Genomic DNA, 21485 nt, shown 5'->3' on the forward strand with positions numbered 1-21485 from the left:
TTAGCCATAGCTCTGGCAGAGGTTGTCCTTGAAAGGGCAGCTGCTGTGAGAGCCCTCTCAGCACCACCCACCTCACAGGGTGTCTGTTGTGGGGGAAGAAGATAAAAGAGATTGTGAGCCGCTCTGAGACTCTGGGATTTGGAGTGGACGGTGGGATATAAATCCAATATCAATCATCATCTTCTTCTTCTTCTTAGAATCATAGAGTTAGAAGGGACCTCCAGGGTCATCAACCCCGTGCACCATGCAGGAAACCCACAAATACCTACCCCAAATTCACAGGATCTTCATCGCTGTCAGATGGCCATGTAGCCTCTGTTTAAAAACCTCCAAGGAAGGAGAGCCCACCACCTCCCGAGGAAGCCTGTTCCACTGAGGAATCGCTCTAACGGTCAGGAAGTTCCTCCTAATGTTGAGCCGGAAACCTTTTTGATTTAATTTCAACCCATTGGTTCTGGTCCTACCTTCCGGGGCCACAGAAAACAATTCCACACCATCCTCTAGATGACAGCCCTTCAAGTACTTGAAGATGGTGATCCTATCACCTCTCAGCCGCCTCCTCTCCAGGCTAAACATCCCCAACTCCTTCAACCTTTCCTCATAGGACTTGGTCTCCAGACCCCTCACCATCTTCGTCGTCCTCCTCTGGACCCGTTCCAGCTTGTCTATATCCTTCTTAAAATGTGGCGCCCAAAACTGGACACAATACTCCAGGTGAGGTCTTACCAGAGCACAGTAAAGCGATACCATCACATCACGTGATCTGGACACTATACTTCTGTTGATACAGCCCAAAATTACATTTGCCTTTTTAGCCACTGCATCACACTGTTGATTCATGTTCAGCATATGATCCACTAAGACCTCTAGATCCTTTTTGCACATACTACTGCTAAGACAAGTCTCCCCCATCCTATAACTATGCATGGGATTTTTCCTATGAAATTGCAAAACTTTACATTTATCCCTCTTCTTCTTCTTGTTGTTCTTGTGGCTCTCCAGGGTCTCAGGTTGAGGTCTTTCACATCTCCTCCTACCAGATCCTTTTAACTGGAGATGCTGGTGATTGAACCCAGGACCTTCTCCATGCCAAGGATATGCTCTATCACTGAGTCACAGTCCCCCCCCTTTAAAAAAAAAATTCAGACTCACATGAACACATATGAAGTTGCCTTCCATTGAATCAGACCATCAGTACATCTAGGTCAGTATCATCTACTCAGACTGGCAGTAGCCCTCCAGGGTCTTGGAAAGAGGTTTTTCACATCATCTACCACCTGGTTCTTTTAACTAGAGATGCCAGGGGGTTGAACTTGGGACCTTCTGCATGCCGAGCAGATGTTCTGCCACTGAGCCACTGCCCCTCCCTATATCCAAACCACTCTCGGCCTCATTCCTGATCAGCCCAGTCTCCACTTTGGAGTCCAGTCTAGAATGTAGAATGTGTTCTGTATTCTGCAGCCCTTTCTGGAGTTTGGCTGAAGTAGAATTAGCTCCCTCTAGCATCCACCAAAAGAGCTCCACGGCGCAGAGTGGTAAAGCTACAGTACTGCAGTCAGAGCCCTCTGCTCACGACCTGAGTTCGATCACAACGAAAGCTGGTTCAGGTAGCCAGCTCCAGGTTGACTGAGTCTTCCATCCTTCTGAGGTTGGTAAAATGAGTACCCTGCTTGCTGGGGGGGAAGTGTAGATGACTGGGGAAGGCAATGGCAAACCACCCTGTAAAGACGTCTGCCATGAAAACATGAAAGCAACGTCACCCCAGAGTTGAAAACGACTGGTGCTTGCACAGAGGACTGCCTTTACCTTTTTTAGCATCCACTTAGGTTTAGAAGGTTTCTAGAGTTTCCAGATTATTTGATGTGTCTCTAGATTATTTGATGCAACATTCTTGGGTGTTGCCGCTTCTTATCTCTCTTGCGAGGAAGGCTTGGCATGGAGGCAGGTTTCATCTTTTCTAACAAGTACCAGAGAAATTCTGTGAGTGGTGCAAATAAGGACAGAGTGGAAAATGAATGCTGATGGATTGTTAGATGTGAAAAATTACTCATCCAGTCCTGAGAAAGGCTGTTTGGTCCAGGTCTGCCTGGATAAACAGTCGTAGGAAAGATGTCTTAAAAGGTATGATTCAAACAGGATTATGATTCCCAAAAAGCTTTTAGCTGTAGAGGAAAGCTTTTTTTTTTTTTTGCAATTGATTTTACATCCCTGGTAAATAATTTTAAAAATCTGCTATTAATCCTGTTGTTATAGCAATTGCCTAAGAACCACTGGTCTGAGACTTGGCCTTGTCAAATGCCTAAAACATGATAATGAGGGGAAGGAGGTATAATTCAATTCCTGTGTCTTGAGGATATCCAATTCTGTGCTTCTGAATTGCCCACCCTCTCTGGACTTGGTTGTAACTAAATAAACACAGCCAATAAAAACGCGATTATGGAGATGGATGTGGTTTAGGAGAGCAGAAATTACTCTGTTAGCGTCAACAAGTCTTAAAAGAATCACCCTTGATATCTTCCATCTGAGAAGCAAAGGCACGGAGGGGAACATTTTATAAAGCTAATTCCTTTCACCGTTGGTAAATGCTCTCGGGTAAGAAGAACGGCCTGTTTCCATTACAGATTTGCACTTAGCGGAATCGGTGGCTATTCGGATCCATTTTCCTGTATGTGTCGTTCTCCCGGAGCTATCGAACCCAAAGAAAAGCGAGACGAAGACTTCTCTCGGTGGAACTACTTTTAGATTGACTTAGCTAGATCTCCAAGTTCAAGAGGGGTCTTTGGGATCCCTTCAACATGCCAAGTTGAAAGGAGGCCCATTTCAGCCTAGCCCTTGTGGGACCTCCAGGTTCAGAAGTGACCTTTCTCTGGGGGAGCCAGGATCCGTGGCCAAATAAGAAGGAGAAATAATTACTGCCAAGGGAATTTCCAGGTGATCAGTGGCTGGTTGTAATAGACAAAGTTGTAAAAGAGATGGACTTTGGTCTGATCCGGGCAAGTCAGCTGTAAGGTCTCGATAAATGTTGAAAAGTTCAATGCACTTGTTGGGTTTTGTGCCAGAGACTTTGGGAAAGTTCTCTCGACCCACTGAGCACCAGTGAACAACAGTGAACAATTAGGCTACTTACAAACCTCTGAATGGAATTTCTCGTGCATTGTTAAGTAAACAGTTAAGTGCCGTTTCTTCTAAAGACACACTATTTATCATAAGAGGGGGGGAAAAAATCAAATTTGATGTCCCACATCTAATTGGACCCTTCGAGTCCTATGAATTAGAGCAAGGTTCTCAGCTTTAAGTGCCTTTGTGTCTGTTTGCTGGAAGGAATTTTAGTTACCTTATCTAGGGATGGTAGGAAATCTATTTGCTGGAGGAAATTTTGGTGGCCTTATCTAGGAATGGTAAACATAGATGTGCAAATCTGCAAAGATGTAAATGGTGTAATGCAAGATGCTGAGGTTTGTACTCCAAATTCCAAATTTTGCTGAGAAGCTGTAATATCTTGTTGCATCCCACCTCCTCAGATGGCCTTGCCCTGCGGGTGGTCATAGTTGCTCGGGGGACCTTCCCTTTAGATAAGCGGAGGGGGGGGGGGCTCAGATCAGGTGAGAGGCCAGGTTATGGCCGAGGACCTGCCTACCTCAGGGACCGCCTCTCTCCATATGTTCCCCAGAGAGCACTGCATTCCAGTTCACAAAATCTCTTGGAAATCCCTGGGCCTAAGGAGGCCAAATTTAAAACAACTAGGGAGCTGGCCTTCTCTATAAAAGCGCCCCAATGGTGGAATCAGCTGCCGGAGGAGGTGCGGGCCCTGCGGGACCTCAACCAGTTTCGCAGGGCCTGCAAAACTGCCCTCTTCCAAGAAGCCTTTAAGACGTAACCAGAATGAATATTACGCTGCCTGGATAAATAGAGACTGTAGCACCACTGTATTGTTTTTAGCTTTTTAAAATTAATTTATATTTGTATTTATATTGTCGATTGATTTTATCTGTTATTTTGATATCATGATATCCTATCATGTTCTGTAAGCCGCCCTGAGCCTGCCTTGGCGAGGAGGGCGGGGTATAAATAAAAACTTATTATTATTATTATTATTAAGTGTACCTGGCCCCTAGCGGCTTGTCCCTCTCTCTGGGCTTGTCTGTCTGGCCAGTCTCCAGCGTCACCTCTTCACTTTCTCATTGCCCCCCCCCCATGTGCTGTCTTCTCTCCCTTTATACTTCCCACCTCCCTCCCCCCCCCCGTCTTCCCCTTCATCCTGCTCCCATCATAAGCGGGAAGGACACCCAGGCTGTCTGCAGGGTGGGGTTGGGCATGCTTCCGGTTCAGCCTGTGTGAGGCCGCGTTGTCTCTGCCTTGCGGCAGGCCCTCTGGGCCGGCTGCGGCTGTGGGGCAGGCAGCGCAGGGGTTGTTTGTCTCTTCGGGAGGCTGTCGGGACCCTCTGGGGCCGGCAGAGGTCTTCAGCAACCAGGAGGAGCTGTCGCCACGGCGTAATGGCCGCCCGGACTTGCAGCCATGCCCAATGGCTTGGAGCTGCTCCTGCCACATGTCCCGGATGGTGGGGCCACTCGATGTCTTCAGCCGGCTGAGCTGGCTCTTTGGTAGGTGTGAGGCTCCCAGGGGTCAGCGGCGAGGGGCGGGGGGTGAGTCCTGGCCCGTACTGGCCGGGACATTTCTACAAATCAAAATTCACCTTTTATTGGGAAGTCTTATGCAATCAGTTCTGAAACCTAGAAATATTAGTATTCTGGAATTTATAGCTGTTCACAGACTGAGTGTTAAAAGTTTGAAGCCAGTTTGGTGTAGTGGTTAAGTGCTCAGACTCTTATCTGGGAGAACCAGGTTTGATTTCCCACTCCTCCACATGCACCTGCTGGAATGGCCTTGGGTCAGCCATAGCTCTCACAAGAGCTGTCCTTGAAAGGGCAGCTGCTGTGAAAGTCCTCTCAGCCCCACGCACCTCACAGGGTGTCTGCTGTGGGGGAGGAAGACAAAGGAGTTTGTGAGCCGCTCTGAGACTCTGAGATTCGGAGTGGAGGGTGGGATATAAATCCAATGTCGTCTTCTTCAGCTGCTGAGAAACTTGGTTATCTGGTTTCTAACCCACCACTTCTTCCAAGTACCACAAGGTCCTCCTCTACCCTCGGTTTCATCTCACAACACCCCTGTGAGGTAGAGAAGGCTGACACAAAGTGATGTACAAAGTTCCCCAGCAAGCTTCATTTTCTGAGTGGTGACTTGAACCCTGGTGTTTGTTTCACTTCCTCAATAACAGGAGGGCACTAAGAACCCCAACATGTTTTTTCCGTAGGAACACACAACACAAAGAAGACCGCTCTGGAGCACACCAAAGAACATGCTAGGCATTATCGAGATGGAGACTGAAGGTAGCAACTTTCCGATTTGTGTCTGTGACAAAAAGGACACTTGAGCTTTGCAAGTACAAACTTTGGCCTGATATTGAGGGATACTGATATTGAGAGAAGAGAGCCAGTTTGGTGTTGTGGTTAAGTGAGCAGACTCTGATCTTGGAGAACTGGGTTTGATTCCCCACTCCTCCACATGCACCTGCTAGTATGACCTTGGGCCAGTCACAGTTTTCGAAAGAGCTGTTCTCTCCGAGCTGTCTCAGCCCCACCTACCTCAGAAGGGTGTCTGTTGCAGGGAGGAGAAAGGAAAGGAGATTGTAAAGCCACTCTGAGACTCCGATTGAAGGGCAAGGTATACATTCAATCTCCTCTTCTTCTCAATCTTTGGACTGGAAAGAAAACACCAGCGAAGCAGCACCAATATAGCCGTGTCAACGTCAGGTTCTTACCTGTGCCCGAGGGGGAAATGGACAAAACCACCCATTCCGACTCACAAACGGAACAAGAGAATCACAACAACACTCTCCTGATCAATAGTACAAGAACGGCACAAGCCTGTAACACAAGGTCAGCTTTTATGGCCGCATGCAAGTTCAGAAGAGACTGACAAATCCAAAGATGTTGTTTGTTGACAAAGGCCTCTTCTGCCCCCTGCCAGTGGTCACACGGGTGGCGGCCTGGAGAGGGATACATGGCTCCCCCCTCAAACAGAGCAGTAAAACATAATGAGTCTTGGCAGAAAGGAGCTGCCCCGCCTCCTCGGGGGTCAAAGACCGGGCAGCAGGCAACAGAGAGAACAAAATGGGCTCTGGTCATCCAGCCAAGGCAAGGAAACTGCGGCATCCAGACCTGCAGAGAGAGAGGCAGCTGGAGGGAAATGCACACAGGGTAATTTGCAGCCAGCCGCATGGTTAGCAAAACAACTTGCGCTTCGTTTGGAGGCTCGGCGCTGCGCCTCTTTTGCCGGCGGCTGAACGATCACGGAAAAGGCACCTGCGGACACCAAAGAAAAGCTCGCTCACCAGAGTATGACGTGTCTTTGTATTTTTTAAAAAGGAAATCATTAAAAATATACATTTCTTTTAAAAAAAAAATCAAACCATTTTGGTGTTAACAACATGTACTTCTTTTTTGGGAGCCGGCAAGGGGTGAGGGAAGGCTGATTGGTTTCCTCTGCGTGGAAGGACACCTTTGAAAACCAAAGAAGCGCTGCTCAACCGGCGCGTTCCCCCGCGAATTCCTAAATGTCACGTTCGTTCAAAAGGCCCTCTTCTCGCTCGGCTGCCTTTTGCGTGTTTGTGTGTGGGTGTGTGTTTCTTTTTTGGATTTACAATGGACATTGGCACATGCAATCTACAAAGGGAGGTATCCGAGGACCCTCGATAAGAGCAAAATGTTTCCCCCCAACCGCTTCAGCCCCAACCGCTATCCACAGTGCTTTTGAGCTGACATAGGAACTCCCCTGGAGCGGGGGAATTTTTTTTTTTTTAAAGGAACACAGCAAGCTCAGCTGGAACAGAATCGAAATGAAGGCAGGAGATAAGTTTGATCAAAACCCACCAGCGATGGAACCTCGCAGGCATGGGGAGAAATGTGACATTCAGAGAAAGCGAATCAGACGGTGTTGGGAAGGAGCAAGGAGAAGGGGAAGTGGGGATAGAGAACCGTTCCTAAAATGTCTCCCCCCACCCACTGACTCACATACACTTTGTGTTTTCCTACCTGACTGGGATGAAACAGAAAGGAAGGGGTCTGCTCGATAGAATGTTTACTTTCACCTTCAGCTGCATTACAATAGCGCTACCTATCTAGAAGTGTGGAATTCATCTCCTTGTTTGTGAGGGAAAAGGAAAAGGCAAGGAAAAGGGGAGGAAACCCCCAATAATAAACTGCTTTCCAAATCAGAGTTATAAAAGCATTTTTGTTGTCCTTAAAAAAAGAGAGAGAAAGGATAAAACGAAAGAAAACACTCCTTTAAATCATATCCCACCAACGGTCCAGTGGTTAGAAATGTCATTTCTTGATAGTTTGTGGATTTTTTTTCTTCCATTTCTTTTTTAGAAAAAATAAAATAAAAACAAGTTCAACTAATTCTGCTCCATGTGATTAATGAGTTGATTGTCTTGGGGGGGAAAAATAGACATTCACATTTACATCCATTCTACCCTGATAAGAGAAATTTACCCACAGTTCACTGCACCTATGCTCACGCATACAGTCCTCTGATTGGGTGGAGGCAGCTGTTCCAAACTTGGCAGGCGGTCCAAGCAGTGCTGTCTGCTGTCCTGTCCCTCCCGGGCGTCAGACAAAAGAGGAGAAACCTGTCACTGGAGTCCGTGAGCCTGGGGGGGCCTGTCCAGTCGGGGTGTAAACTCCCCCTGAACTCTGTGTCGTGATGACAGTCTGGAAGTAAGGCTCCGCCTCACCCGCCACGCACTCCTCATACCGGTATGGTGCCGGATGCTTCGTGCCTTTCTGCTGCCTCTTCCACGAGTTGTAGTAGGTGGGGTCGCTCATGTAGTGGTTCACGAAGGAGTGCTTCGGTAGCTCGTCTTCGTAGTCTGAATCAGTCGCCTGCCATGAGAAAGAGGAAAGGCTTGCTAAGTACTTTACAAGGTGGGCGTTATTTTCGACTGTTGGTCATAGAGAGCCGGAGAGGACCTTGGAATTAGGGTTGCCAGGTCTTCCCTGGGCACTGGCGAGGAGGAAGGGGTAGGGATGCCAGACCCAGGTGGGGAAACTCCTGGAGATTTGGGGGTGAAGCCTGGGGATGACAGGTTCCACAGTGGGGTACAGGGCCCTAGAGTCCACCTACTTTCTCCAGGGGAACTGACCACTGTAGTCTGGAGTAGGGACTTCAGTGGGCCATGATGCCCTAGATCAGAGTGGCCTTGGGTTGCTCAACATAAGAGCCACTCCGAATAAGTGTCAGATGTCTGAGAGCCGCAAGGAAGGAAGGAAGGAAGGAAGGAAGGAAGGAAGGGAGGGAGGGAGGGAGGGAGGAAGGAAGGAAGGAAGGAAGGAAGGAAGGAAGGAAGGAAGGAAGGAAGGAAGGAAGGAAGGAAGGAAGGAAGGAAGGAAGGAAGGAAGGAAGGAAGGAAGGAAGGAAGGAAGGAAGGAAGATGGGACAGGTGGAAAGAAAGCTGCTTTAATTTTAAATGTATTCTTCAAGCCGCCAGCTGGCTTGGCTTGGAGAAGTGATTTAAAAAGAGAAATGCCTTCTCCAAGCTGGCTGATAGGGCGATGGGGGTTTCAAGAACCACACAATATGTGTGAAAGAGCCACATGTGGTTTCCGAGCCACAGTTTGGCCACTCCTGCCCTAGATTCCACCTACTTTCTCCAGGGGAACTGAACTCTGTAGTCTGGAGAAGGGCTGTAATTCCGGGGGATTCCCAGGCCCCACCTGGAGACTGGCATCTCTATGTGGAATCAAAGTCAAAGTTTATTAAAAAACAGTCATAAGACCAGCATACAAAATAATATAAGATAATACAGTATAAGAACATGGCAATAGACAGTTACAGCCATAATTCCTAAAATTCCGGACCGAACTAATCCTTCACTAATAACTCAACTTACAGTACGATCTACGCTTTTTAATTACCGGATAACAATACCTAGCAACCTTGCGTGAGACGGATTCATAATTGTCAGCCAATAAAAACTTCATCACTTGTTCCTCGGCATATTTGGAATCCAGCCCTCTTACTCGTGGTGAGAATATGAAGCTACAGCATCCCCCTGGGCAAAGGACCCACGGCCTCTTGAGATAGTCTGTCCCACCACTGAAAAGCTCTTACATAAGGGAAGGTTCTCCTGATATTTAACCAAAGCCTTTTTCCTTGTCATCTGTACGCAACATTCCCAGTCCCTGTGGAGTGAAGGGCAGGGTATAAACCCAATCTCCTCCTCCTCGTCCTCTTCTTCTTCTTCTTCTTCTTCTTCTTCTTCTTCTTCTTCTTCTTCTTCTTCTTCTTCTTCTTCTTCTTCTCCTTCTCCTTCTCCTCCTCCTCCTTCTTCTTCTCTGCAGCAGTTTAAAGTAAGCAGAGAGATGTGCAGCCCAATGCACTGGTCCCACACACCCCAGCCTTGGCATGTGGAACGTCTCCATGGAGTTTTGCATGCGTACGTGGTTATGTTCCCTTCTGTACACATGAGGGTCAAACAAGTCAAAAAGACATCCCACTAAATGCACTGAAGTCAGTGGCAGGGTTGGGGCAAGCAGTCCCTCTGCCCTTCAGGCATGTCCACAGTATGCACCCCTGAATGCCAAGAAGCAAGGTTCTATATACCTCTAACACTATTAGAGAGTATGTTTTAAATGATTTAGAGTTGGGAGCGAGCAGTGAAGTGGCCAAGTTTGCGGATGACACTAAATTGTTCAGGGTGGTGAGAACCAGAGAGGATTGTGAGGAACTCCAAAGGGACCTGTTGAGGCTGGGTGAGTGGGCGTCAACGTGGCAGATGTGGTTCAGTGTGGCCAAGTGCAAAGTAATGCACATTGGGGCCAAGAATCCCAGCTACAAATACAAGTTGATGGGGTGTGAACTGGCAGAGACTGACCAAGAGAAAGATCTTGGGGTCGTGGTAGATAACTCACTGAAAATGTCAAGACAGTGTGCATTTGCAATAAAAAAGGCCAACGCCATGCTGGGAATTATTAGGAAGGGAATTGAAAACAAATCAGCCAGTATCATAATGCCCCTGTATAAATCGATGGTGCGCTCTCATTTGGAGTACTGTGTGCAGTTCTGGTCGCCGCACCTCAAAAAGGATATTATAGCATTAGAGAAAGTCCAGATAAGGGCAACTAGAATGATTAAAGGGCTGGAACACTTTCCCTATGAAGAAAGGTTGAAACGCTTGGGACTCTTTAGCTTGGGGTCGACTGCGGGGTGACATGATAGAGGTTTACAAGATAATGCATGGGATGGAGAAAGTAGAGAAAGAGGTACTTTTCTCCCTTTCTCACAATACAAGAACTCATGGGCATTCGATGAAATTGCTGAGCAGACAGGTTAAAACGGATAAAAGGAAGTACTTCTTCACCCAAAAGGTGATTAACATGTGGAATTCACTGCCACAGGAGGTGGTGGTGGCCACAAGCATGGCCACCTTCAAGAGGGGTTTAGATAAAAATATGGCGCAGAGGTCCATCAGTGGCTATTAGCCACAGTGTGTGTGTGTGTGTGTGTATATAAAATTTTTGGCCACTCTGTGACACAGAGTGTTGGACTGGATGGGCCATTGGCCTGATCCAACATGGCTTCTCTTATGTTCTTATGTTTGGTGTAGTGGTTAAGTGCGCGAGCTCTTTATCTGGGAGAACCAGGTTTGATTCCCCACTCCTCCACTTGCACCTGCTGGAATGGTCTTGGGTCAGCCATAGCTCTTGCATTGCAGAGCTGTCCTTGAAAGGGAAGCCTCTGTGAGAGCTCTCTCAGCCCACCTCGCAGGGTTTCTGTGAGAGGGGTGGAAGATAAAAGGAGATTGGAAGCTGCTCTGAGACTCTGAGATTCAGAGCGTAGGGCAGGGTATAAATCCAATAGCATCATCATCTTCTTTTTCTTCTTTCCCCCCTCTTCAGGGATTTCAGGAAGACACTCTGTTTGATGGGAGGCTCTTTAATTTCTGCAGCCTATCGGAGTCCGAGCTGGGCCAAAGCTCCGCCTGCTTTATAAAAACACTGAGCAGGCAGCAAGGAACATGTCAGCAGGCACTGTGGCACCCCCGGGCAACCTGTTGGGGACCCCAGTCTTAAAAAGCAGAGAGGGCGGCCACCAGTAGCACTGTCAGCAGCGGGTTCGAGAGTCCATAGATAGTACAGCGCAACCCAGACCTAAGGGTGATGACACAACCAAGGCTTCCCCTGATGCGCGTGAGCAAGTGAATGCAACCTTGGATGGGTTAGCAACTGGCCCCCAGGGCACCAGAAACCCTGGCAGCTGATTCCCCCTTCTGTCCCCCTGCCATCCCTCAAATCGCTTCTGTGACAGGATTATGTTTAGCGAGCGGCCGTATTATTTTTAACGATGCAAAACTATCGACTGAATGGGGATGCTGCAGGGCCCCTTTTTCCTCGCCACCGCGCGGCAGGCTCTTTCACTGCGATGGCAGGCCGGTTGCCGAGGCAACGGCGGCAGCCCGGCGTTTGATTGGACGTACCGTTAGATTAGGAATTGACAAGCCAAGGTGCGCCGGAGCCTCAGCAGCCAGAAAAACAGAGAAAAACGCTTGGCAATTGAAAGGGTTTCTTTATTGGTCAGATGAAAGAAACAAACGCCATTAGGGGACAAATTAGGCACCAGTGGGCGAGTTTAGTTTAAGGTCGGTATTAGAGGGGATTTGAAAACAATTGTGGCTGTCAAATTTCTTTGAAAAGGGTTGGCGAGAAGGGAGCGTGTGCTCGTCTTTAGAACTAGCAATGGCAAGATCAGCCCTGGATAGATCCAAGTCCTTTCAAAAGATGGTGTGGAAATATGTACAATCTCCTCCTCTGCCTGAGATCTCCTGCGTCTCCTTACTCTATCCTCCAATCCACTTACCCAGAGCTTTTTTGATAGCAAGAGCTCCTTTGCATATTAGGCCACACCTCCCAGATGTAGCCAATCCTCCAGGAGCTTATAGCAGGCCCTGTACGAAGAGCCCCGTAAGCTCTTGGGAGGATTGGCTACATCAGGGAGGCGTGGCCTAATATGCAAAGGAGCTCCTGCTACAAAAAAAAAGCCCAGCGGTTGTCCATTTTGACCTCCTCCCTCTGGACTTGTTCTGTTCCAGAAAGGACACATTCCAGAAGGGTGGCCACTTTGATTAGTTGTGGGGGAAACAAGGGAAAGGCTTGTAGCACCTATAAATCTTAAAAGCAGGGGTCATTTTGTAGAAAAAGAGGTGCCAGAGCTCATTAGCACAACTTATTTGCATAACTCATTTGCATCTGCCACTCACCCCTGACATTACCGGAAGGTGGACTAAACTATATCAGCATCTACCTTAAAACGCTTCTTGAATTATAATTGTCATGCTAAAACCTTACTCCCATCAGACTTCTACATTACTTTCCTCTATGTAGCCACAATGGCATTATGTAGATTTCCATCTGTCTGCTTTCTATGTTTTGGTTATTTTCCCATTTCTTTCCAAATCTTAGAGTTCAGCAAAATTCTCACAGGGCGTTTGAACAATGGAGCCCAGAAGCAAGTTTTTTTTTGGGGGGGGGAGGGGGGTAAGGAGGAAAGAACACAATAAAATTTAGCCAGAGAGCCAGTTTGGTATAGTGTTGAATTGTGCAGACTCTTCTCTGGGAGAACCGGGTTTGATTCCCCACTCCTCCACTTGCACCTGCTGGAATGTCTTTGGGTCAGCCATAGCAATCGTAGGAGTTGTCCTTGAAAGGGCAGCTTCTGGGAGAACTCTCTCAGCCCCACCCACCCCACAGGGTGTCTGTTGTGGGAGGAGAAGATATAGAAGATGGTAAGCTATTCTGAGTCTCTGATTCAGAGAGAAGGGCGGGGTATAAATCTGCAGTCTTAGAGCTCCTGCCCCAAACGATGCCTGCTTAAAAGGTGCCTGAGCCATCCTGGAGTCTTTCCATACAGCTACGGCAGTCCTAGAACCACTTTTGCAGGATGATCAAAAGAGCAGGCAGCTTTTCCTGCTTACTTATGTTGGGGGTACATTATTAATTCCCCCTGAACCCTAATCCAGCAGAAACGAGCGTGCATCAGAGACCCGGCAGAAAATGGGGGGCTATCAAAGGTTGCAAAGGAAAATGGCTGCTTGAGTTTGCTTGCTGCCTGAAGAGGACTGCAGCTATTTGCCTAAAGGATCAATTCCTTGCTTTTGGAAGAAGAAGAAGACTGCAGATTTATAGAGCAGCATACAATCTCCTATATCGGGGTGGCCAACGGTAGCTCTCCAGATGTTTTTGCCTACAACTCCCATCAGCCCTAGCCAGCATGGCCAATGGCTGGGGCTGATGGGAGTTGTAGGCAAAAAACAACTGGAGATACTGTTGGCCACCCCTGTCCTATATCTTCTCCCCCCACAACAGACACCCTGTGAGGTGGGTGGGGCTGAGAGGGCTCTCCCAGCAGCTTCCCTTTCAAGGACAACCCCTGCGAGAGCTATGGATGACTCAAGGCCATCCCAGCAGCTGCAAGTGGAGTGCCGCAGGGCTCAGTACTGGGTCCCGTGCTCTTTAACTTGTTCATAAATGATTTGGAGTTGAGAGTAAGCAGTGAAGTGGCCAAGTTTGTGGATGACACTAAATTGTTCAGGGTGGTGAGAACCAGAGAGGATTGTGAGGCACTCCAAAGGGATCTGTTGAGGCTGGGTGAATGGGCGTCAACGTGGCAGATGAGGTTCAATGTGGCCAAGTGCAAAGTAATGCACATTGGGGCCAAGAATCCCAGCTGCAAATACATGTTGATGGGGTGTGAACTGGCAGAGACTGACCAAGAGAGAGATCTTGGGGTCGTGATAGATAACTCACTGAAAATGTCAAGACAGTGTGCGATTGCGATAAAAAAGGCCAACGCCATGCTGGGTATTATTAGGAAGGCAATTGAAAACAAATCAGCCAGTATTATAATGCCCCTGTATAAATCGATGGTGCGGTCTCATTTGGAATACTGTGTGCAATTCTGGTCACCGCACCTCAAAAAGGATGTTATAGCACTGGAAAAAGTGCAGAAAAGGGCAACTAGAATAATTACAGGTTTGGAACACTTTCCCTATGAAGAAAGGTTAAAACGCTTGGGGCTCTTTAGCTCGGAGAAACGTCGACTGCAGGGTGACATGATAGAGGTTTAGAAGATTATGCATTGGATGGAGAAGGCAGAGAAAGAAGAATTTTTTCCCTTTCTCACAATACAAGAACTCGTGGGCATTTAATGAAATTGCTGAGCAGTCGGGTTAGAATGGATAAAAGGAGGTACTTCTTCACCCAAAGGGTGATTAACATGTGGAATTCACTGCCACAGGAGATGGTGGCAGCTACAAGCACAGACAGCTTCAAGAGGGGATTGGATAAAAATTTGGAGCAGAGTATTAGCCACAGTGTGTGTGTGTATATATATATAAATTTTTGGCCACTGTGTGATACAGAGTGTTGGACTGGATGGGCCATTGGCCTGATCCAGCATGGCTTCTCTTATGTTCTTATGGAGGAGTGGGGAATCAAACTCGATTCTCCCAGATAAGAGTCCACACACTTAACCACTACACCAAACTGGCTCTACACCTGGGATGTGCATGCCTCGACACTGAGGGCAAGGAAAACACTGTAACAAGTGCACAACTAGACTCTCGTAACCTCTGTCTCCGTGTGCGAGTGGCCTCGGGCCTGGGATGGTCATTACAGGCTATCTCAAGCCAGCGCTCAGAACTTGCTGACACGAATCGCACACAGACGCGAGAATGAAAAGGGAGCACGGCTCCGCTCATATTTATGCCAGACACGTCCTGCTGATGGCAGGTTTAATGCCCAGTTGTCACAGGCAGAGGAGCACAGCCCTTGCAATGTAATTCTCAAGATAATGGGAGGAGCACATCGCAAAGTGTGGCTGGAGACGCTGCTGTGAGAGATGCCGCTTCCCCTGGCAGGCTGGTCACAGGACACTGGCGAAGGAGCGGGCAGCTCTGAATAATTAAAAGGAGGTGAAAGACAGGGAATGGGAGAGAGGACCCCAGCACAGATTCTGGAGACCAGGAAGAAGAAGACTGCAGATTTATTCCCCGCCCTTCTCCCTGAATCAGAGACTCAGAGCGGGTCACAATCTCCTTTATCTTCTCCCCCTACAACAGACACCCTGTGAGGTGGGTGGGGCTGGAGAGAGCTCTCACAGCAGCTGCCCTTTCAAGGACAACCTCTGCCAGAGCTATGGCTGACCCAAGGCCATTCCAGCAGATGCAAGTGGAGGAGTGGGGAATCAAACCCGGTTCTCCCAGATAAGAGTGTGCACACTTCACCACTACACCAAACTGTTTTCTTCCTCCCAGGCCTTTCTGTTCACCGTGCTTTGTTCCTAGGTTCTTCCTGCAGCCTTTTGCTGAATATTAGAGTATTTTAGAATATTTTGAATATTTTAGGGTCTGATGTTTTCTTGCTGTGACCAAATTAGATTTTGTCAGCAGTTCAATCCGTTTTTCTTTCTGTGCACATGCCTCACAACACTTCAGAGAGTCAGTATGGTGTGGTGGTTACGAGTGGTGGATTCTAATCTGGAGAACCAGGTTTGATTTCCTCCCCCCCCCTCCACATGAAGCCTGCCGGGTGACCTTGGGCTGGTCAAGGTTCTCTCAGGACTCTCTCAGCCCCACCTACAGTTAGAGCAGTTCCTCGGTGGAACAGGCTTCCTCAGGAGGTGGCGGGCTCTCCTTCTTTGGAGGTTTTTAAGCAGAGGCTAGATGGCCACCTGACAGCAATGCTGATTCTGTGAACTTAGGCAAACCGTGAGACGGGGGGCAGGAAGGGTTGCATCAGCGCTTAGTCCTCGTGGCCCTTTCTTACTTGCCCAGGGAAATGCCAACTAATTGCCACTTTGGGGTCAGGTAGCAATTTTTCTCCAAGCCAGTTCGGCCAGGGATCTGGAGGTTTTTGTCATCTTCTAGGCATGGAGCAGGGGTCGCTGGGGCTGTATGTGTGTGTGTGGGGGGGAGAGGTATTTGTTAATTTCCTGCATTGTGCAGGGAGTTGGACTAGATGCCCCTTCCAACTCTATGAGTCTGTGATACCTCACAAGGGGCCTGTTGTGGGGAGAGGAAGGGAAGGCGATTGTAAAGTGCTGTGAGACTCCTGCTGTGATGGGAGAGAAAAGTGGGGTATAAACCGATCTCGCACTCACCCTCACACTGCTCTCATGTCCGTCTTCTCAACGCGGCGTCCTCCTGATTTCCCACTATTTGTGCCGGGGCTGCAGCAAACATCGCGGTTTTTGCACAGTAAATGGAAACCACTAAAAACCAGTTTCCATTTGCTATGCGGAAACCGTGACGTTTGCTGCAGCCCCGATGGAAATAGTGGGACATTGAGAGGACACCATGCTGAGAAGACAGACGTGAGAGCGGCGTAAGGTGAGTACGAGATCGGCCCTACTCTTCTTCTAAATCTTGTCTATTATTCTGGGTCTACTACTGGCCCCAATATCAAGTCAACTCATGTCATAAGAACTCCCCATTAATATGCATGAGTGTGAAAGTTTGACAATGATGAAAGCTAGAAGGAAGCAAATTCCTTTGAAATGTTGCGTTGGAGGAGAGCGGACTGCCAAAAAGACAAATCGGTGGGTTCTAGATGGAATTAAGCCCAAAGGCTCCCTGGTAGCTAAAATGACTAAACTGAGACTATTGTACTTGGGTCACATTCTGAGAATAAAGGAGTCACCGGAAAAGACAATTAATACTAGGAAAAGTTGAAGGCAGAAGGAAAAACAGAAGACTCAGCGTGAGGTGGATTGACGCGATCAAAGAGGCCATGGCCGTCAGTTGGCAAGACCTGAGAAAGGTTGTTAATGGTGAGACATTTTGGAGGTCATTCGTTCATAAGGTCACCATAAGTTGGCAGCAACATGATGGCACTTCACACACACACAATCACACACACAAAGTATTGTCCTTGTATAGATGACCAATGGACGGGCAGAAGTTTCCGTGCACACAGTCGAGCCAGCAAAAGTCACAGAAGCGTTTTACGCTAGCGGCTTCCTCAACAGCTACGTTTTTGAAGCACACCCAACTCTTGTTTCTTCTGTTTCAACCCCCTAGAGGACCTGGGCACGGGCCGATGTTGGGAAACGTCTGGGAAGCGGAAACAAAGAAAAGCTGGGGATGACCCTACCCTGATAAACACTCTTCACTGCACAAGCAAAAGGCTTGTGGTAATCCATACTCTTCCCAAAGGGTTTCACAGCATCTGTCCGGAATTTCTCTGAGCGCAAGACGGCTGTCTCAGATATGTTTGTCTTTGAAATTCCATTTCTTTCCATGTTCTTTGTGTCAGTTCCCTTCAGAAGTCTTCAAAGTCTATTTTTGGAACTCTCTGTCTGCGGCAAGTGATACTCTGTATTCTTGGTGCTTGGGAGGGGCAACAGTGTGAGGACTTCTAGTGTCCTGGCCCCACTGATGGACCTCCTGATGGCACCTGGTTTTTTTGGCCACTGTGTGACACACTGTTGCACTGGATGGGCCATTGGCCTGATCCAACATGGCTTCTCTTATTTTCTTAAGAGAACATAAGAACAGCCAGTTTGGTGGTGCGGTTAAGAGAGAGCCAGTTTGGTGTAGTGGTTAAGTGCATGGACTCTTATCTGGCAGAACCGGGTTTGATTCCCCACTTCTCCACTTGCAGCTGCTGGAATGGCCTTGGGTCAGCCATAGTCCTCGCAGGAGTTGTCCTTGAAAGGGCAACTGCTGTGAGACCCCTCTCAGCCCCACCCACCTCACAGGGTGCCTGTTGTGGGGGGGAGAAGATATAGGAGATTGTAAGCGGCTTTGGTAAGAGCCCCGTGGCACAGAGTGGTAAAGCTGCAGGACTGCAGTCGGAGCCCTCTGCTCATGACCTGAGTTCAATTCCAGCGGAAGCTGGTTCAGGTAGCCGGCTCCAGGTTGACTCAGCCTTTCATTCTTCCGAGGTCGGTAAAATGAGTACCCAGCTTGCTGGGGGGAAAGTGTAGATGACTGGGGAAGGCAATGGCAAACCACCCTGTGAAAAGTTGTGAAAGCAACGTCACCCCAGAGTCGAAAACGACTGGTGCTTGCCTTATTTAAGCCGCTCTGAATGTCAGATTCAGAGAGAAGGGCAGAGTATAAATCTGCGGTTCTTCTTCTTCTAATGTTCTTATCTTCGCCACAAGCTGTATCGGATGGGAACAGTATCTCTCCTTGAGAGACCAGGTCTGGGCAAGGGATCCCCCAGTTTTTCAGGTTCCTCCTAACACCCACCATGTGCCTTCAAACCTCAGCAGGTTTAGAAGAGGCTCACAACTTTTTGTGTTTCTGAAATGTGTGTGCGCCTTTAAATCTGGCAAGAGAAAAGCTGCAGGGGGCGGGGCAGGCAGACAGACCCAAGTGGCTCTCAGTCCCCTCTGTTTGTTCGGAGGAAAATTCTACCCCCTAGGCTGTTCTTTCATTTTCCTACTAGTCTGAAAAAGTGGGTTGAAATACAGCAGATGGTTATACTTGGCAATGAGAGTAAATTGCCCAAGTGAGATCACAAAAGCGTGTGCTTGCTAACCGTGTTTATTCTGGCTGCTTTGTGGGAGAGTTCCACTTAGTGGAAGTGCAGCTGCTAAAGGACAAGGAAACAAAGACCGCATCCAGGGGAACGGCAGTGCTGTAGTTCTATTTATTTATTTTAGGGAATGGGAAAGTCTCCTGGAATCTCAACTGGTCTCCAGGTAAATGGAAATCAGGTCCCCTGGAGAAAATGGCTGCTTTGGAAGATGAACTCTATGGCATAGTACCCCACTGAGGGCTTTCCCCTCCCCAAACCCTGCCTTCCCCCAGGCTCCACCCCCCAGATTTCCAGTAATTTTACAGTCTAGAACTGGCAACCCTATTAATCCATGCTCCTGCCCCATTGGTGTGGCCCCAATCTCCGTCTCCGCCCCCCCTCCCCCCCGCAGTGGCTGCTTTTTGTGCTTTTTCAAATATCTGGAGATCTAATTTCCAGCCCCCAGCGTCACACGTCATTTGCCTCTTAAACCTGCAGAGTATTTATTTCATTTAGATCGGAGGATTAGCATGGAAATAGAACCAGTGACATTCTTGGCTCCGAGAGCTATTAATAAAAGGGCTGCTCTGAACATCGCTGATAACAGAAGCAGAGGAAAACGGTCACCCTGGAAGCTGTTGGCCCTGTGTTATATTTGGGTCAGGCCTGGAACATGAAATTTAGCCTTTCAAATTAAATTGCTACGCGGAGAAGGGGGTCGGCAGAAGCTGGAGGTGGCCTGACCTGTCTCTGCTCTCTCTTTAAGAGTCGCGGAGGAGCCGGCGAGCAGAAGGAGAGCCTCCCTCGTCAGCGTGTCTCTGACATTCACTTTGATGGATTGTATTTGCCCGTCTCACCGGTGGCATGGCATTTCAGATGCAGAGATAAACAGTGTGCATCATTTACCGGAGGGAGGGGTCACGAGACTTGACAACTCGAGGTTTCGAGATAATATTGTGTCATGCAGGAACCCCCCCTCCCCCCCAAAAAAAATTGGATTGAAGTCAGAGAAGGAAGGAGGATGCCGCTGAGGTTTGGAGCTCGGAGATTAAAATATTTGAAGATGCCAAGTGGGACCGTCATTCCGTCTAGCTGGAAATGGCTTTCTGGGTCTCGCACGGGAGAAGATTGTTTCTAATCATAGACTTGGAATGGACCTCCAGGGTCATCTAGTCCAACCTCCTGCACAATGCAGGAAACTCACAAACACCTCCCCCTAAATTCACAGGATCTTCATTGCTGTCAGATGGCCATCCAGCCTCTGTTGAAAAACCTCCAAGGAAGGAGAGCCCACCACCTCCCGAGGAAGAAGCCTGTTCCACTGAGGAATCGCTCTAACGGTCAGGAAGTTCTTCCTAATGTTGAGCCGGAAACTCTTTTGATTTAATTTCAACCTGTTGGTTCTGGTCCTACCTTCTGGGGCCAGAGAAAACAATTCCACACCATCCTCTATATTACAGCCCTTCAAGTACTTGAAGATGGTGATCATATCATCTCTCAGCCGCCTCCTCTCCAGGCTAGATATTCCCAGCTCCTTCAACCTTTCCTCATAGGACTTGGTCACCATCCAAGAATATCTGAGAGCTCAGGCTTTCTGCGTGTGCCAAGTCAAATCTTTGCCATAGAGCTAAATAGCTTCTCTCTAATAAAGAACTTGGGTTATACAGTGATCAGATGAATGGTCCATCTTAGCTCAGTGCTGTCTACTCTGATTGTTAATGGCTCCTGGAGGTACAGAAAGGTCTGAGATGGCAAAAACTGAACCTGTGACCCTCTGCATGCAAAGTAGGTGCCCTATCCCTGAGCCATGGCTCTTCCACGCCTTCGGGCTTGCCATAGTTGCAAAAACGGAAATGTGTGATGGCAAGAGAAGTCCCAAGCTTGCCACTTGAGATGACCTGAATCCCTAGTGAAAAACTGTCCTGAGTAAACCACAATATCCGAAGATGATTATCTGTTAACACAGGTGCTCCAACAGCAAGGTCCATCTGCCAAGCTGTGCAACAGATCACATCCTAATTCTTGAATACTCTTTGGCCATTAGAGTTGCCAACCCCCAGGTGGCACTGGAGATCTCCCGCTGTAACAATTGATCTCCGGATGATGAAGTTTGGTTCCCCTGGAGAAAATGGGTACTCTGGAGGGCGGACTTTATGGCATCAGACCCTGCTGAGATCTCTTCCCTCCCAAAACACTGCCCTTCACAGGCTCCCCCCCCCAAAAAAAAATCTCCAGGTATTTCCCAACCCACAGCTGGCAACCTTACACTTGCTGCAGTTCCAACTGAACCAGTTGATGGCCTTTTCCTAGAGGCCCGAACTGCCGATTCTCACCTTGTGTGACTGCTTCACCACACACAATAGCTGAGTTCTCCAGCCCTCTGTGCACTTCCAGCCTCTTCTCTTGCTTACTCCCAGCACATCAGGTCTCCTACCATGCTTAAAAATTATCCCATAAGCCACTCCCTCCACCTAGGAATTCTTTTGGGCTTGTTTTAAAGGGCTGTTTGCTTTTGCAAATGTGGCCTTCCAGGATTACTGTATCTCTGAACTGTGTGAGGAGATAGAAAGACAGGGAAGTTTTAACTCCAGTCCTTCCATGTTGTTCTCTCATCGCTGCATTTGCATAAGCTTAAAACTGGAGTTTACAATAAACATGGAAGGAACCGTGACGCGCACTCAATGTCAGGCGTTTGTTTCCACCATCTTTCATTTGCTATCAGCCTTGGTGAAACATTTGCCATCCCCTCCCAATACAGAGTCCTTCAATTTCAGGGATCTGTTAGACCAGGGGTCCCCAACCTTTCTGAGCCCTCTGGGCTCCTCTGGAATCCTGGGAGAGCATGATGGGTGCAGTCACAAAATGGCTGCCACAACATGGCTGCAGTGGGAGGTGGGACCAGTC

At 48.3% G+C, this 21485-nt stretch overlaps 1 protein-coding gene across 1 annotated transcript in view; it reads right to left on the reverse strand.

The window, feature by feature from the left end:
• Nucleotides 1-6391: 6391 nt before the first annotated feature.
• The window catches only part of SDK1 (sidekick cell adhesion molecule 1), a 936924-nt gene continuing 921830 nt past the window's right edge, over nt 6392-21485 (reverse strand). The window contains exon 47 of the mRNA XM_060260466.1: nt 6392-7943. Within this exon, the coding sequence (XP_060116449.1) occupies nt 7671-7943 (273 nt within the window). The 3' untranslated portion in view covers nt 6392-7670. The remainder of the gene's footprint in view (nt 7944-21485) is intronic.

Source organism: Heteronotia binoei, chromosome 20, assembly GCF_032191835.1.
Source record: "Heteronotia binoei isolate CCM8104 ecotype False Entrance Well chromosome 20, APGP_CSIRO_Hbin_v1, whole genome shotgun sequence".
NCBI classification, from domain to species: domain Eukaryota; kingdom Metazoa; phylum Chordata; class Lepidosauria; order Squamata; family Gekkonidae; genus Heteronotia; species Heteronotia binoei.